The following is a 15,177-nucleotide window of genomic DNA, read 5'->3' on the forward strand; positions in this document are numbered from 1 at the left end:
ATCGGGCCATTCTCCATGAATACACTACCTGACTGTGTTGTCGTGTCTGCATGTGTTGCTGTTGGATTTTGTCCACAATTTAGGGATGGGGCTATCTGCGCCTCGCAGCAAAAGCCATTGCCAGTCACCTGTTATCCAATTTACTCACTGCGTGCTCATTTGATTTCTTCAGATTTAGGAAAATGCTAAGACACTGAAGCAGAAATTAGACTTACACAGGTTGGTTGAGTTCAATCACAATTCTTGTTAAGAAAGCTCTGTTTTCAGGAAAGTACAATACAGCGCTGGGCCTTTCAAGAGCAGAAAGTCTCCATTCAGAAAAGGCAACGTTCAAGGTTCTTTGGTCAGCTTATATTCAGTTGCACATGCCGGTGTGGGCCGAGTTTGATGCGTGATGAGTCAGGGGGTGTGGCAAGTTCGCAGGAGATTTTGATTCCATGGGAGTGGGTGCTGGTTCGGTGAGAGCTGGTTCCGTGGGGTTGGGTGCTGATTATGGGCGATTCGGTGTGTGTGGGGGCTGTTGTCTTCCATCCCGTCTTTCGGCCTTGGCGATCATCTTTGGCCGGGTTCTTGGCTGTCTCCCTCTGGCACCTTCTGGTTTTATCTCCAAGAGACCTTCCTGTAAACATTCTGCTCCATTCTTGCACATACACTGTCGCACCTCATCCATTCGTCATTCTTTCAATTTTGTCATTTTGTACGGAATTATGTGAGCTTTTGGCTGTGACATCAATTTATTAATGTTCCCTGACTATGCAAAGTTTGTACTCACCACTTACCATGTTTTTGTTTGTTTGTTCTTTTGATACTCCATGTACTTGCTTACGTCACCATATTCTTAGTTTAATTATGCTTTCAACCATATCTTTTCTTTGTTAGGCAAAATATTTCCCTCTGTGCAGAACGTTCAGTAGTAATCAAAAACTGGCGTCTACCATTAGTCAAAGATACAATCAAGTACTGAACATTTTTAGACGACTTTAGCAGTGTCCGTGATTTAGAAAATCATCAGGAATGCATTAAACAGTTCCTTAAGGGTCATTTAAGCTATTCAGGCAATATATAAAAAAACATTTGTTATTTCAAAGTGCTCAGAAATACCTATCAGATCATAAAGTTATAAAAACCTTTGTCATTACCCCCTATCAAAAATGTCTAGTTATGTCTTCTTTATTGATTTGGTGTGTAGGTATAATTATATGCTTAAAATATTTCTTTTATTGATTTAATATGTGAATATGCCTTATGTACTTTATTCAATGAGGTTCGAGCATATCTTTTTTGTAGCTAGGCAGGACTTTTTGTATTTCGACCCCATTCCTTCATTGCCAATAGCTTTTAAGAACCGTGGCTAATGTCTGAACTTTTTACACCATATGACGAATACAAGACATGGGAGGTGCGACTTTAGTGTTTACACACTCAACGGGGCAGAGAAAACGAAATATGGAATAAAAGAACAAGGTTGACTAGAACACTAACGTGGTTTCTGGTAATGATTCAGAGCACGAATCTGCAAGGAAAAGCTTTTATTTGACAAAGGAGGTACCAAAACAGTTTGCAAAATGTTCTCAAGAGCGATTCTGGTAAGAATCTGTTTTCTACATGGCTGCTGAGATTAGAGAAAATGGACAATAAGGCATCAGTATGCAATGGGGGTGGGGGGGGGGTTTAGTTTGGGCCATCTAGTTTGTAGTCTGACAAGTGTGGGAAGTGCACAGTTTCTCCAGATCTGTAGGGAGGGAAAAGGAGTCAGTTTACAAACAAACTTTGACAGAGGTTTAAAAAAAAAAAAAAGTCCACACCTGGAGTGGAGTCGCTGCACTGCCTCAGTGAGGTCATGGCGTCCACGTAATCTGGTCCCAAGAACTTCTTAAAATTGGTTCCGCTTGGCACCTCCTGCAGACACTTGGTGGAGTCTTTGAAAAGCAGGTTCTTATCAGGAGCGGACTCAAACAGTTGAAAACTATCGCTGCCGCCTCTGGCGAACCGGGCCTAGAAATGAAAGACGTCGTGTAAAAATGACCATGCCTGACATCATCAACTTCCGGGAACAATCTCGAGGCTGTTGAGCGTGTCCTACCTGCTGATCTCGCAGAAGGAGGACAACGTTATCGCGCGTCTCGGGACGGGTCACCACAGCGTGCGCTGGAGTTATGGCCAGGTGGCAAGACTCAAAGTCGGTGATGGGCACAGGACCCTTGGTGGGGCAAATCAGCTCGTAGTCACTGCTCAAGACACCTTTGGCCCACTCTGCACCTTTTCCTACAATGGAGCACAACTATGAGGCCACGGGTGGGTACCGGTGATTGGTTGGTGGGAGGCTTGAGCATGGCATTACCGTCACTGTTTTCTGCAACGATTGTGTGTTTGATGAAGGCCACGTCGCCGGCACCCTCAACGAGACATCTAGAAAGAGGAAAAGATAGTGAGCTCGAGCCTCTGTCCTCTAAAGCAGCCGTTGAGGACGAGGGTGACAGAAAGGAGACGAGAGGCGACTCATACCTAAAGGCCCCGGCGTAGCCGTAGTACTGCTCTTCTGAACTGGCTTCGCATTTTGACTTGTCATCCACGGCTTTGCCGCTGCCTTTGCACTGAGCGCAGAACGTCGAGCCGGCCGGAGATCCCGGGGCGCAGCCGCTGCTGAAGAACTTGCCTGACGAGACGGGACAGACACAGCCGCCCGTTTATAGCCTACACTCGTTGGTATACGTGTTGAGCGGCGGCGGTGACAACAAATTTTATGTATTGTCACATTTTACACGTGTGTACTTACTGAAGTCGCAGTCGCCGGTCTGTTTGTGGATTTTACCCATGGGAATGTTCCAACCGGCGGTTCTACCAAAGCCGGTGTGGCAAGACTTCTTCCCTCTCAGGTTGGCCCAGGTCACCCCAGAGCCCTTCTTCACCACAGCGACCGCGTAATAGGAGGAGGCTGAGGCTAGACGTACGCACGCACGCACAGTTTATCAAAACACGAGGAAGTTGCTTCATGTGCCCGTAAGTGGCACCTCAGCAAGTATACCGGCAAAATGGAAGAAATTCTTTTACCTCCAGCCTGGCTGCACTTGGCTGTGAAGGAAAAGAAAACATGACTTGATACAGATTTTATGATGGGGGAAAAAAATTTGAATCTTAATTTACCTTCATCGTACTGCTCCACCATGGCTGGAACCAGACCACACTGGCCAGCAGTGTACACCTCTCCTCCATCCACCGCCATTGCGTCGGCATCCTTGCGCTAAAATAAAAAAACAAAAAAAGGTTGACTTCCTGGCCAATTTCAAGCGTGGTCTGTCAAACTTTGCACACATTACAAAAGACACGCAAGTGAGTCGCAACTGAGAATTCCTACACTGATCAAACTTTGACTGTGCTATTGATGAGAGACATATTTAGCCTTTCCCACATTTGCTCATTCTGGACATTGATTCTTAAAAGCACACACAGACAGGCATCCACTGGTGTTTCAACTTGTCATTTTACCATGATCTTCTTCATGCACTCTTCCACAGAAGGGGCTGTCTGGCATAAAATCTTGTCTTCACCATCCACCATGCTGTTGCTGGCCCAACTGTCGCATTTCCTAGTCTCTTTCTGGCCCACGGCACACCAGGTGATGGCGTTTGATCCGGCTGCAGTCACCTCTGAAAGGAAGCCGCCACAGCAAGCAAAGTGGTTTCAAAGAGTTCAGCCAATTGTTTGACGATTGTCGTTACCTTTGTTCAGGGAGCGCACGATACTCAAGTAGCTGGCACCGAGATATAGGAAGGAGTTTGTGTTGGCAGGCAACCTGACCAGCTTTTCAGTGGAGTCTTTGAACATCAGATTCTTGGCGGGTGGGTACGCTTCAGAGGAGAACAAGTCAAAGCCCTGTTTCAAAATAAAACAGAATGAAGAAAAGTCAAGCTTTTGCTTCAATCTTCACAGCTTGGAACCAGACCTCAGTGGCCGGGCCTGGGCCTTTTGAATTCAACCACAACCGCCGTCAAAAGCATGAAGTGTTGGTCCTACCTGCACTGCGGTGAGGCTTTTCCAGATCAATTCTGCCAGCTCCGGGTCTTGGCGAGTGACCACGGCGTGAGCGGGTACCCGGGCCAGGTGGCAGTCTCTGTAGTTGTCAATGGGTGCCCTAGTGTTATCCGTGCACAACAGCTCGTAGTCAGCCTTCATGTTGTCTGTAATGAGGGGGGAGGTCCCATTATAATTGAGCAATTATCTGACAGTCCACTTCTACACATTTAGAGCTATGTTGGTCTTAACACAGCTATTGCAAAAAATAAATGTACAAGATTATGCTAGATAAGTCTTCGCTCACAGCTTTAACATTATTAAAGGACATCACCTGGTACAGTAAGATGCTTGACAAATGCCACATCTCCGGCATTTTCAACCAGGCACCTAGTAAAAGATTTCAATGACTTGATAAACTGATTTGGAAAGGCGGATACAACAAAAGAGATTTAGCCTCGAATAAGCAAACTTCATTGGGAACAATGTACTCACTGGAATGCGCCACTGTAGTCATAGTAAGGTTCGTTGTGAGACCGCGAGCAGTCTCCCTTGCAGGCTTTGCACAGTGGGCTGTTCGCCATTGCACCAGGGGCACAGCTTGTTGAAAAGAATTTGCTCACCGCTGTGTCGAGAGAAAATTTTAAATAAAATCAGAGATTCAAAATAGCTGGTGTTCAAAAAAAAAAAAAAAACATCACTCACCAGACTCAAGAGTCTCGTCCTCAATGCCGCCCCACTTCAGCACGTCCATCTTAATGAGCGTTCCGATGGGGATGTTCCATCCGGCAGATTTTCCCAAGCCAGTGTGGCAGGACCTCTTCCCTTCCAGATCTCGGATGTTGAACCCGGAGCCCTTCTTGACGACGGCGACAGCGAAGTAGCAACTATCTGATGCTGAGCAATGAAAAGATTTCTTGTTTGAAAACTGAAGGCATTTTATTGGGCAAATTTCATGCTTTATATTGTTTGGTGTTGGCTTACTGGCACCGTAATCCTCAGCGATTATGGGATGGAGTTTGTAGTTCTCCCGTCCAGCAGTGTAGATGTCTCCTCCATCCAATGTGATTGCGTCTGCTGTACCGTCCTGATGACAGAAATGCAGGATTCATACCTAGAACTTTTTTATTGTGGGGCAGCTATTTGAAACACTCTCGCAACATGCTGTTTAAGACAAAAAAAATAAAACAATGCTAGCTCACATGAATGGCCATGATGCATCCCAGAGAGTCTGGTCTCTCGACGCAAGTGAAGACTGGCGCCTTGACGGCCAGATCCTTACACTTCTGGTGCTCCTTGGCCGACTTGACGCACCACCTCACATGCTCGGTGGGGGCCGAGAGTGCAACAGCTACTGCAGAAAAGGTACATTACAACAAGGCAAAGTAGTACATGAAACATCTAGTAATAGCGCAGTAGCTTCTAGTTAGGAAAAGCCAATATAAGCCTTTGCACGTTGATGTCCTTGTACTGGTATATGTCCCATTGAATGGGAAAAAGAGCAGACCGATACACGGATAAAGGCCAGTGACTAAAAGTCCTATTCAAAATGTTGCCATTTACCCAAGTAGCCGAGCAGCAGCGCAGGGCGCAGAAGTGACGAGAGGAGATGCTTCATGGTGGACGGTCTCCGGGTTAGCTGAGTGAGTTGCAGTCAGAGCGTCCTTTTATAGCCAAGCTCTTGACTTGAGGAGGGAGGGAGGGAGGGAGGGAGGGAGAGGGAAGAGAGAATGGATGGGTGGTTTGCTCATGTTTCCCCACTGGCTGCGTGCGTGTGTGCATGTGTCCGTGCTGGCCTCTGTGTGCTTTGCCTGGCACACACACACACAGGCAAATGATAACGGGCCTCCAAATGTGTTAATATCTTCAATCAACTAAAATCCTCCACCATGCCATTGGGACCGCTGTGGAAAAACGAGTTTTGACAACAAAAGCCAAACATGACCTCACCACTTACTGCGTGACTAGTTCTGAGTGCCAGGACGTGGAGAGGTGCATCACTTAATTGCACACCACTTCTTTTCTATCTTGGCCCACTTTATTGCAGGTGGGACATGGAGGGAAGGGCGCTCCTAGTGGTGGCCAGAGGAAATGAAGGAGAACTGTCATGGCTGCACACAAGCTGAGTTAAGTTTTGAATTCCAACATTTCGACAGCCTTGACTATAAATGTCCTAAATTTTCACATTAACGTCATGTATAGGTCATGAAATACATATACGTATATTTCAATTAAATTCCATCATTCTGAGCTGGATCCATTTGAATGACCAGGATTCACCATCCTCTGCGTATGACATCAACTCATTGTAATGAGGAGTGAAATAAGGGCTAAGGCCAAAACGAAAAGTCGCATTGTGCAGATAATGTTGGCCATAAACAGAACTTTGTATTATTCCACTGTGGCGTGCTCAACTCATGAAAGGCTGTATTGCATGTGGCCGTGTTTACTGTGTCAACATGACCCAAGAAAAGAATTGAAAGGTTCACAAGGCCGCTTTGGTAAATTGAACGAGCAACACTTCCCCACTTTGTTCTCCATGAACAAATATTGGACAATCAAGCCAAATACGTTTCACAATTCGACCTCGCATTACGTGTTTAAACACCGGAATGTTTGCGCCGACATTCCGATAAAAAGCTTAACTTGCGACAAAATGCCACTTAAGATGTTGACTTTGGTTTTAGCGTGTTCATAAGGATCCACAGTTTGAAGAGGTCAAGACAGGATGTTGAGAAAGACCATTTTTACACTCGGTAGTTCCTTCTTCTGTTTAAGAGAGACTAATGGCAAACTCATACAAAGTAAAAAAAAGCCACTCACTTGTTGAAGCAAGACTGATTTATCGGATTGCAGTACCGTAGTTTTCGGACTATAAATCGCTCCGGAGTTTAAGTCGCACCAGCCATAAAATGCCCAAAAATGTGAAAAAAAAAACATATATAAGTCGCTCCGGAGTATAAATCGCATTTTGGGGGGCAATTTATTCGACAAAATCCAACACCAAGAACAGACATGAACGAGCAACAACAGGCTAAATGATACGGTATGCTAAGGTGACAAACACAAACGAGGAGCTGAGAACGGGCCTGACGTAACATTCAGTTATTTAAAAAAAACTATTACATAAATAACACGTTTATAAAACCATCTGTGTCACTCCAATTCATTAAATCCATTGATCGTCCTTTGTCAACAATGCCGTGTGCCGCGCCGCAGTTCAAATTATTCCACAGGCTCATAGAACGATATAAACTATATTTTAAATAACTATCACATAAACAACAATATTATCAAACCATTTGTGTCACTCCAAATCATTAAATCCATCGATCAAATTTCTCGTCTTTTATCGATCGTCCTTTGTCAACAATGCCATGTGCCGCGCCGCAGTTCAAATTATTCCACAGGCCCATACAATGATACATAAACTATATTTTAAATAACTATCACCTAAACAACAATATTATCAAACCATTTGTGTCACTCCAAATCATTCAATCCATCGATCAAATTTCTCATCCTTTATGTCATCCTGGTGACAGAGAACATGTCCAGAGGATATGGCGCTTTAAAGTGTCAATGACTTTTTTTGATTTTTTTCTCTCTATTTTTCATGTTTTGAATATGTTCAAGATAAAGATATCAAACCATGTAAAGTGATCAACTATACTAAAAATAACAAGTGAAGTGGTCAACTATACTTGTAAGGGATGTGTTCATGATCAAGTAAAAATTTGTGGAAAAAAACATATATAAATCACTCCTGAGTATAAGTCGCCCCCCCACCCAAACTATGAAAAAAAAAAACGCGACCTATAGTCCGAAAATTACGGTATATGATTAATCTCAGCGAATATCCTGTTGGGAAAACATTCAGGCCTGACAATTATAAATAATGGCAAGCAGGATAATTTGATGAAATGGCCTGATTATCATATGCCACTTGGATTATCCTGAGCAATTATCCTATGGTGTGAGGTGTGCTAGAGTGATTTGGCCTTTCTTCCGAATTCTGATTCAAATTCGAGAAAACACAATGTCTCTAAGAATTCATGAGCAATTATAGCACGGTGTGTATCAATAGTGATTTTCCACGATGATATGCTCGGAAAATAATTGGGTCGTCAATAAGCGGGGGTAAAGACGTATTGGGACAGATTGAATCATTCTGCTGAGTCAGCAAAGCCCTAATGATCAGATAGCTGTAAAAGGATTACCTTGAGTGTCTTTGTGGTGTGCTGTGTGTGTGTGTGTAGTATGATTTTTTAGTGTGACATTCATGGCTGACAATTGCCATGTGTGCATGTTACCTAAATAGACTTAACCAACTACGATGTGCCAATTGCTCAGGCTGCCACCGTTGCTGGCTCTATGGAGGTCTTCACACTTTCCTTTCACTTGATGTGTTTCTAAAAGAAAAAGAAAGCAAAACCCTGGATTTTCTGATGTCGTAGCAATTGAGCAGCATTCCGAAAGCAGTAGAGAACATGCTGTTCTAACAAACAGGAACACTACTCGGGACTTTTGCATGGATAGGAGGAGTGAGTGTAAAGATTAAAGGTGAGTCATGTGATTCATTTGGAAAGTTTTTGCACAAAAACAACACTTGATTGCACTACTCCAAAAAAAAACAGGCAGACGAAGTAAGATACACACATAGTGACTTTCAACATCATTGTAAAAAGCATAAGCCGGTCATTAGTCTCCTCCTTTTGTAGTGCTCTGTCACCTTTAAAATGTTTCACCAATTTCTTTTATTTAATCCCCAGAACAGCTACGGAATGTGCTCAGACCAGACAAAATGTCCACCCTTGCACAACTGTGGACTCTTGTGTAAAAAGCGGCCGTGAGCACCTTCTAAACATTAACTTCCATTGACATAATTCGGAGAATCAGCCAAAAGGTCAAAGGTGGATGGGGTCAACACTCACTTATGCAATGGCACACCCACTGAACGGGGTCTGAGGTTCCCGCCTTATTGATCCATCTCTTGTCTAATTTGTTGAAAGCAGGACATTTGCTAAATGACATCATATTGTACATTCAAACCTAATGCTGCATAATAGACGTTTGGATAAAACCAAAACAATTGAGACAATGTGGTTGCATAAGTGTGCACACCCTCTTAACTGGGTATGTGGCTGTGTTCGAAATGACCCAATTCCATTGCAACTCGTAATAAACTGGAGTCAGTACACACCTGCCTCCACTCAAAATGCCTGATTGACGTTCAGTTGTTCCAAAAAGGCTTTTTCTGACTTTTTTTTTTCTTTTCATCACAACTTAAGTATCTGTCAAGAGAACCAGAAATTTCAAGAGAAACAGAAATATCTAACATTTTAAACAGGGGTGTGTGTACTTTCAACATTATATCCGAAGGGATGCCATCAGTATGAAGTGATGAAAACACTCAAGCCTAATTAGTTGTTTCAGAATTCCAAATCTGTTTAAATGCATGTTGCATTTGGATGGTGTTTAGAGATTTTATTATCAAAGGTGCTGGTTGGCCTCCAGCAACTTTTGTTCACAAAAAGCTCTCATGAACAGTCATTTGTGCACAGTGAGGGGTCAAGTCCTCTATTTGGACAGCTGAAACTCCCTTTCATTTCCTTTTTTTTTTTTTTTTTAGCAGCAAGTTCCAAAAAGGATGACGACCTGTATGCTGTTGGAACACGTAAATTGGGAAGTATTGATGTAAGGCAACACTTTGAACACGCTAAACAACTTGTAGAGTTTGCAGATCCGTAGAGACGTGATGCTGGGGTAAGCTGTGAGGTTCTCACGGAGCTTTTAATGATGATTCCATCCATCATCATTTGTGGGCCATCTGCTTTTTTTTGCGTATTTATTTTAATCATGAAATATTTTTTCCTGTGCCCAAATGCACCAGTAGAATACGCCTCTATAAAAAGAAAAAGGTGTCAAATTTTGCATGTGGAATTTTTCTTCCGAGTTAGTGAACAAGACACCAAACAAATGAGCTTTGGTTTTTGGTGGTTATATTTTATCATGGGTGTATTTTCTTGAGAACATATAAAAAGAAGTAAAGAAAGAGAGGAAACAATGTCTAACGCCATGACCTCAGTGTATGTGTGTGTCTTTCTAAGCCATCTCTGTACAGCAAAGGTCCAAGCGACTGATGAGACGCACACTGGCCTTCAGTCGTTCTGTATCAAAAGTTGGGCTTTACACAAAAAAAGTGACACATCGTCCATTAGTCTCTAATCCAGCGATACAAACGAGAGTAAAAAGCTGATTGATGCACTCTTCTTTCAAAATGCCACGATTGTGTCTGAATGAATAAATGCAGAGGAGAGAGCCTCTATTTTCTTGTGTCGCGGAACGGCAAATAACGAGAAGAGCAACTCGGGAGTCTTCTCTGCTGAAGCCTGATACGTGAGAATTGGATGGGGCCGTGATCTTTACTAGGGTCATTCTATTCCGATGGACCTGGAATCCAGGGGAAAATAAAGACCTGAATCCTATTAAGAACTCAAAGAGTTGCCGGCATCCGGTACTGGCCAAAGGAGCCGGCCGGCATCACGAGAAGGGAAAGGAGAGCATCCTAAACCCGCATGAGCCTCCACCAACCCGGCCCCAGACCCTCTTGTCCATGATGGTCGGTTGAGTCCGCTACAGGCTAGTTCCTCTCCTGCACAAACACCGTTTCCTGCGGACAAAGCCCCGCCTCGTGCAGCGTGATGTCATAGTCCAAGTGGGTGAGCTTCCGTCGCGGGAAGTTGGTTACGAGTTCGAAGCATTCGTTGGGGTAACCTTTGGACTGCACGTGTCTCACCAGCGCCTTCAAGTCACATAGCGTCATGTTAGAAACAACCTCACGAGCAGAAATACAAGAGCATAAATAATGCGGGATGCTCAGCGAGGGGCGCTTGAGTGGTTTTTCCACATTTTACATTACAGCCAACTAGCCAAATGAAGGCCCAACACACTGACTGGCCCTTTGATTCTTTCAGAGATTTTGGTTTCATGTTATTTCAATGAGGAAGAGGACAATGCTTACCAGAAGTTTTGCTTGAGAAGACAACGATATTTGCTCTCTTTGTCCATCTGGGTAACGAAGCATCAATCTGGCTTTGGGACCTGTGGAGGAAATATTTTGGTCATTTAACACTGTCAACAATAAAGATTAGAATTTCAGGCATTTGAATTATATTATCGTTGTCTTGTATTTTATTATGTGTTCAAAAAGAAAGGCAAAAATTGGCATTGGTCAATCAATGAATCTGTCGGGCCAGAGTACTCATGTTTCAAGGAACCGTACCATTGTCTTCAGGACAGTCGTCTTCAGGGCTTTTGGATGGCCCCACACCGTCAGCAAGCGCCGCACACGAGTTCCCCGCTGCGTCCGGGTGGCTCTGACGAGGCCCGGCGAGCGACGGCTCCAGGTGGTTCTTTTTGCTCTCCTCCTTTTTGTGACTGTGGTTGTTCTCTTTAAACGGAGATTTACGATGACAGGAAGACGTACTATCGGGATGCAGGCGATGCTGGGCGGGTCCGGCCGTGGGGGCGGCGGACGTGGGATGTTTGCTGCCGGAGCTTTTCTCTTTCTGGGGTTCCGGCATTTCACCGTCCGAACCGTCGACCGAAATGAGTCCCTCGCTGTCGGAGAAGGGCTCAGCCTCTGAGTCGTCCTCTGACCTGGGAGAGTCGGGGACGTCGGGAACATTGGAGGACTCGTAGTGTGTTTCCTGTAGGGAGGCCCGGATGGCGGCCTCCAGCTGGCTGTCTTCGCTGGCATCGATCAGACTCTCCTAGAACAGAAAACAAGAGTGCAGCTGTTAAAAACAATCAAGGATGTACAAAAGCAAACGGGAAAGGGGGAGGAGGGGGGGGGGGGTTGCTCAATAGGGTTTGATGGGAGAAATGAGAGACCCACAGAGCGAGCTCGTTTGGCGGGCGGTGCCGGGCAGGACGGCCCGTCCAGCTGCCCATGTTGTGCCAGAAAGCCGGTGGCCTGCTCCAGGAAGGACGCCACATCCAGCTGGTTCCACTCCACCATTTTTTGACCTAACAGAACGGCGTGGTTCACAACAGTATTGGATCCCATCCCACTATGCGAGATGTGACGGCGGGTCTCGGCTTGAAACAAAACAGCAAAACACATACCGGTGCGGGGATCCAAGATGGAAATATACGGAAACTTGTTGAGTTTATAAAACTGGATGTACCGTTGCCCCTCTTCACTGTCGTGATATACCTGCAACAAACATTGAGACGAAGACTGGTGTTAGTCCGCTCCGTGTTAGGATCTTGCTTGTCAGTAGCTCAAAGTAATCACAAGCTCTCTTGTTCTGACGGCCGACCGAACAAGCGCCGAGCAAACATCGGGGCCCGACGTGAACCCGCGTGCATACCTGCCAGAATATAAAGTGCTCTCGAATGATGGTCTTGACGGCGTCGTTACTCCACACGTCTCTGTTCAGGCACTGGCAAGCAAAATCTTGAACGTTCTGAATGTTGATCATCAACCACTTGTTCTCCAACTGGCCGCAGTCTTTTGCCTGCCGGGGACCGTAAAGACACAACAGCCGATCCAATTGAGACAACTGGCGATGTGATTTGAGTGATGGCTTTGTGCTAAATTGAGTGTGAAGACATCAAATTCAAGGCCTGAAAGTTTGCCACTCTTCTGTTTGCAGCACGCCCGCCCGCCGCCCTCTGGGTAAAGGTCAACAAAGCGAACGGAGGCGTGTGTAGTGTAGGTTTGTATGCGACTCCTCACCGTCTCAAAGCTGCCTTTGTGCATCAGCTCAATAGGAGGACGGAAAAGGTCTGCCAGGGTGCTCAGTTTCTTATCCACTGTGCCGCCGTTACGCAGCTCCTGTTCCTGGCGGACTGTAAAGAGATGGCGAGCGAGTGAGAGGATGAAAAGAGAAGACACTTGGGGGTTAAACAACAAGTGGTGCATGCGAGGAGCTGTAAGTACTATCGTTGTTCACTTGGGGTCACCATTCCCATGTTGCGCACTATAATATTGGTGACTTTGCGTGTATGTGACTTTAAAGGGCGGGACCTGGCCTGGTGAATGACATGGGCGCCAGCAAATGAGAGTGTAGAGTTATGAGGTCAGGTTAGCAGGTAGCTGTTAGCTGGCTAAACGTTACGATCCTTTATCAAATTATTTACGTTAATCGATCAATCGTTTCAGCCCTCAAGATGACTCACTTGTTTCTGTTTGGAAGTCTCGAAAGCCATCGAATATGGATCGGGCCGGTCTCCTTCTCTTTGGCACTGAAGGTTCCAAAGGCAAACGTGCACAAGACACTCCAAAAACTTACAATTTGCCTGCAAGGATGATGTGATGAAAATGCAATGGAATACCTCCAAAAAGTGGCTCTGGCTCCACAAGTATGTCCTGCTTCTGGGGAATGGGTGCTCGTACTTCGCTAGGACCACACGAGAAAAGAAAAAAGCATCCCATCACATGGAGCATTATTTACAAGAGAAAAATAAAGTTGGAGATGAAGTGGAGCACTTACTCGGTAGGTGGAACTCTGCTGCCGGATGCTGCCGAACTGGAGCTCGTGCTGGGCTCCTCGGCCACCACGCCACCGTCCAGAAACATAGTCACTGCCATTTCCAAGTTGTTGTTGCATGCTTCCAACATATGCTTTCCTACACTCTCTGTAGCCCCTGGTGAAGTATTCAAGGAGGCACATTATGGATTTTACAAATTTTAAATTAGCTAAAAGCTGTCTTAATAACACATGTATGACTTGCTTTGGTTTACTGGCGGAATCAACTCGTTTTGGAGGTGGATGGTGAACCGAGCTTTCTTAAACTCTACCGCACCAACACCACTGGTTAGTTTAACCACACAATGAAAAGACGTAAACAGTCCATCATGAATGTATGCATATTTATGCAGGTCCTTGTGGTGTTCTAGCCTTGGCCACCAGGGAGCAGCAAAGTTCTTGCATACAATACATACCTGTACATATAACAAAGGGTTTTTGTTCTTGGATCAGGATAGCAGAGTTTTACATATGCATTATAAAATATGTTATAAAAATTAAATATATTAAGTGGACGTATTTTTCACGCGTGCATGTATTTTGACCATAATTAAAATAGCATTTTTTCATACATCTTGTTGGGAACTGGCGGAGAGCAAAGCGCGGTCACATGTAACTCCCCCAACCCAGTAGCGCCGAGAAATTGTGGCCTCATTTAAGTAGCCCAACCCTGACTTCAGCTTAAAACGTGAAATTCATCACGTCATGTCATAATATTGCGGGTAAAAATGCTGCAATAAGTTACCAAGCATTTATAATGTGTTATTATTGTCGTGGTTTTTAAACGTTTCCTGCGCGGCAATCGTTTCACACTTCCGCCACTTGCCGCGCATGCGCATTCCAGTCTCCCAACATGGAGTGGTAACCTATCAAACATGTCTACGTGAAATAAAGTTTACACACTCTCTAGTCGATTTTTTCCCGTGCACAAGAGCAACCGCTAATGGGGTGTGCGGATCTCTAAGGTGCTTGTAGCAGAATAAACCGAGACACGTGTGGTTTCAATGCCAGTCACGTTTAAAAAAAAAAAAAAAAGACAAGTAGTGGCGCACTAGACGACGATGATGAAGGCAAATGTTTGACTTCCATTCTGCAATTACGCACACCAGGCGATGTCTAAAAGTGGGAGAAAAAAACACCCCAGCTACGGGCTCCCCATTAGTAACTTGTAACTTTCTACTAAGCACTACGTAGGAGAGGTTAAATTGCTGTCGTAAAGGTTTAGGTTTTGCATCCATTCACGAGTGGAGAGTATTTTATTGGAGTTGGCCAGTTAACACGACCTGTGCTTTTTTCCCCCCACTGACTGTCAGCGGAGGAGCACCAGCCACATTTAACGTTCCTTCTTGCAACAGCGCACGCATTTCTTTATCAGTCTAGACACCGGGAGCCGTTCCCGCACGCCCACCACACACCATCCGTCGAATTAGACTGGAAACCAAGTCTGCTTTTTACCTGTTATCGCTGTGAATTGTTGTATTAACCCGTTCAACACCAGGGCCGCGGTGTCTCCGTGCGCCGCCATCTTACCGCCACAAACAACAACATAAATGTCGCGCATGCGCAAACGACACCGTTTTTGCCTTTCAGCCTGGCGCGAGTGGTGGCGAGGTATTGTGGGAATCGT

At 45.0% G+C, this 15,177-nt stretch overlaps 2 protein-coding genes and 1 long non-coding RNA gene across 5 annotated transcripts; 1 reads left to right on the plus strand and 2 right to left on the minus strand.

The window, feature by feature from the left end:
- Window positions 1-1,514: 1,514 nt before the first annotated feature.
- Window positions 1,515-5,696, minus strand: tfa (transferrin-a). 2 transcript variants are annotated; one of them, XM_061295120.1, is made up of 17 exons: window positions 5,575-5,696; window positions 5,214-5,362; window positions 4,996-5,098; window positions 4,717-4,908; window positions 4,507-4,636; window positions 4,346-4,401; window positions 4,015-4,178; window positions 3,720-3,873; window positions 3,487-3,647; window positions 3,145-3,241; window positions 3,052-3,072; window positions 2,777-2,941; window positions 2,506-2,656; window positions 2,342-2,409; window positions 2,084-2,265; window positions 1,806-1,995; window positions 1,515-1,732 (listed from the first exon to the last, which is right to left on the minus strand). In XM_061295120.1, the coding sequence occupies exons 1-17, from the start codon at window positions 5,627-5,629 to the stop codon at window positions 1,686-1,688; spliced, it is 2,085 nt and encodes a 694-aa protein (XP_061151104.1). In that variant the 5' UTR covers window positions 5,630-5,696; the 3' UTR covers window positions 1,515-1,685. The 2 variants fall into 2 exon arrangements, with proteins under 2 accessions (XP_061151104.1, XP_061151103.1); XM_061295119.1 differs by having other exon boundaries at window positions 5,214-5,365.
- A 2,780-nt stretch (window positions 5,697-8,476) lies between these two features.
- Window positions 8,477-12,735, plus strand: LOC133165451 (uncharacterized). Of its 2 annotated transcripts, XR_009717603.1 has the most exons (3): window positions 8,477-8,574; window positions 9,644-9,708; window positions 12,675-12,735. It is a non-coding gene; the product is annotated as an uncharacterized LOC133165451 (long non-coding RNA). The 2 variants fall into 2 exon arrangements; XR_009717602.1 differs by lacking the exon at window positions 12,675-12,735 and having other exon boundaries at window positions 9,644-10,278.
- ubxn7 (UBX domain protein 7) lies at window positions 9,997-15,111 on the minus strand. Its single transcript, XM_061295121.1, has 11 exons — window positions 15,006-15,111; window positions 13,515-13,668; window positions 13,357-13,421; window positions 13,201-13,266; window positions 12,758-12,870; window positions 12,390-12,536; window positions 12,142-12,232; window positions 11,912-12,042; window positions 11,297-11,786; window positions 11,036-11,115; window positions 9,997-10,816 (listed from the first exon to the last, which is right to left on the minus strand). Exons 1-11 carry the CDS (start codon window positions 15,109-15,111, stop codon window positions 10,655-10,657), a joined length of 1,605 nt encoding a protein of 534 aa, XP_061151105.1. The 3' UTR covers window positions 9,997-10,654.
- Between the last annotated feature and the right edge of the window lie 66 nt (window positions 15,112-15,177).

This window comes from Syngnathus typhle, linkage group LG13, assembly GCF_033458585.1.
Source record: "Syngnathus typhle isolate RoL2023-S1 ecotype Sweden linkage group LG13, RoL_Styp_1.0, whole genome shotgun sequence".
In the NCBI taxonomy this organism is placed as follows: Eukaryota; Metazoa; Chordata; class Actinopteri; order Syngnathiformes; family Syngnathidae; genus Syngnathus; species Syngnathus typhle.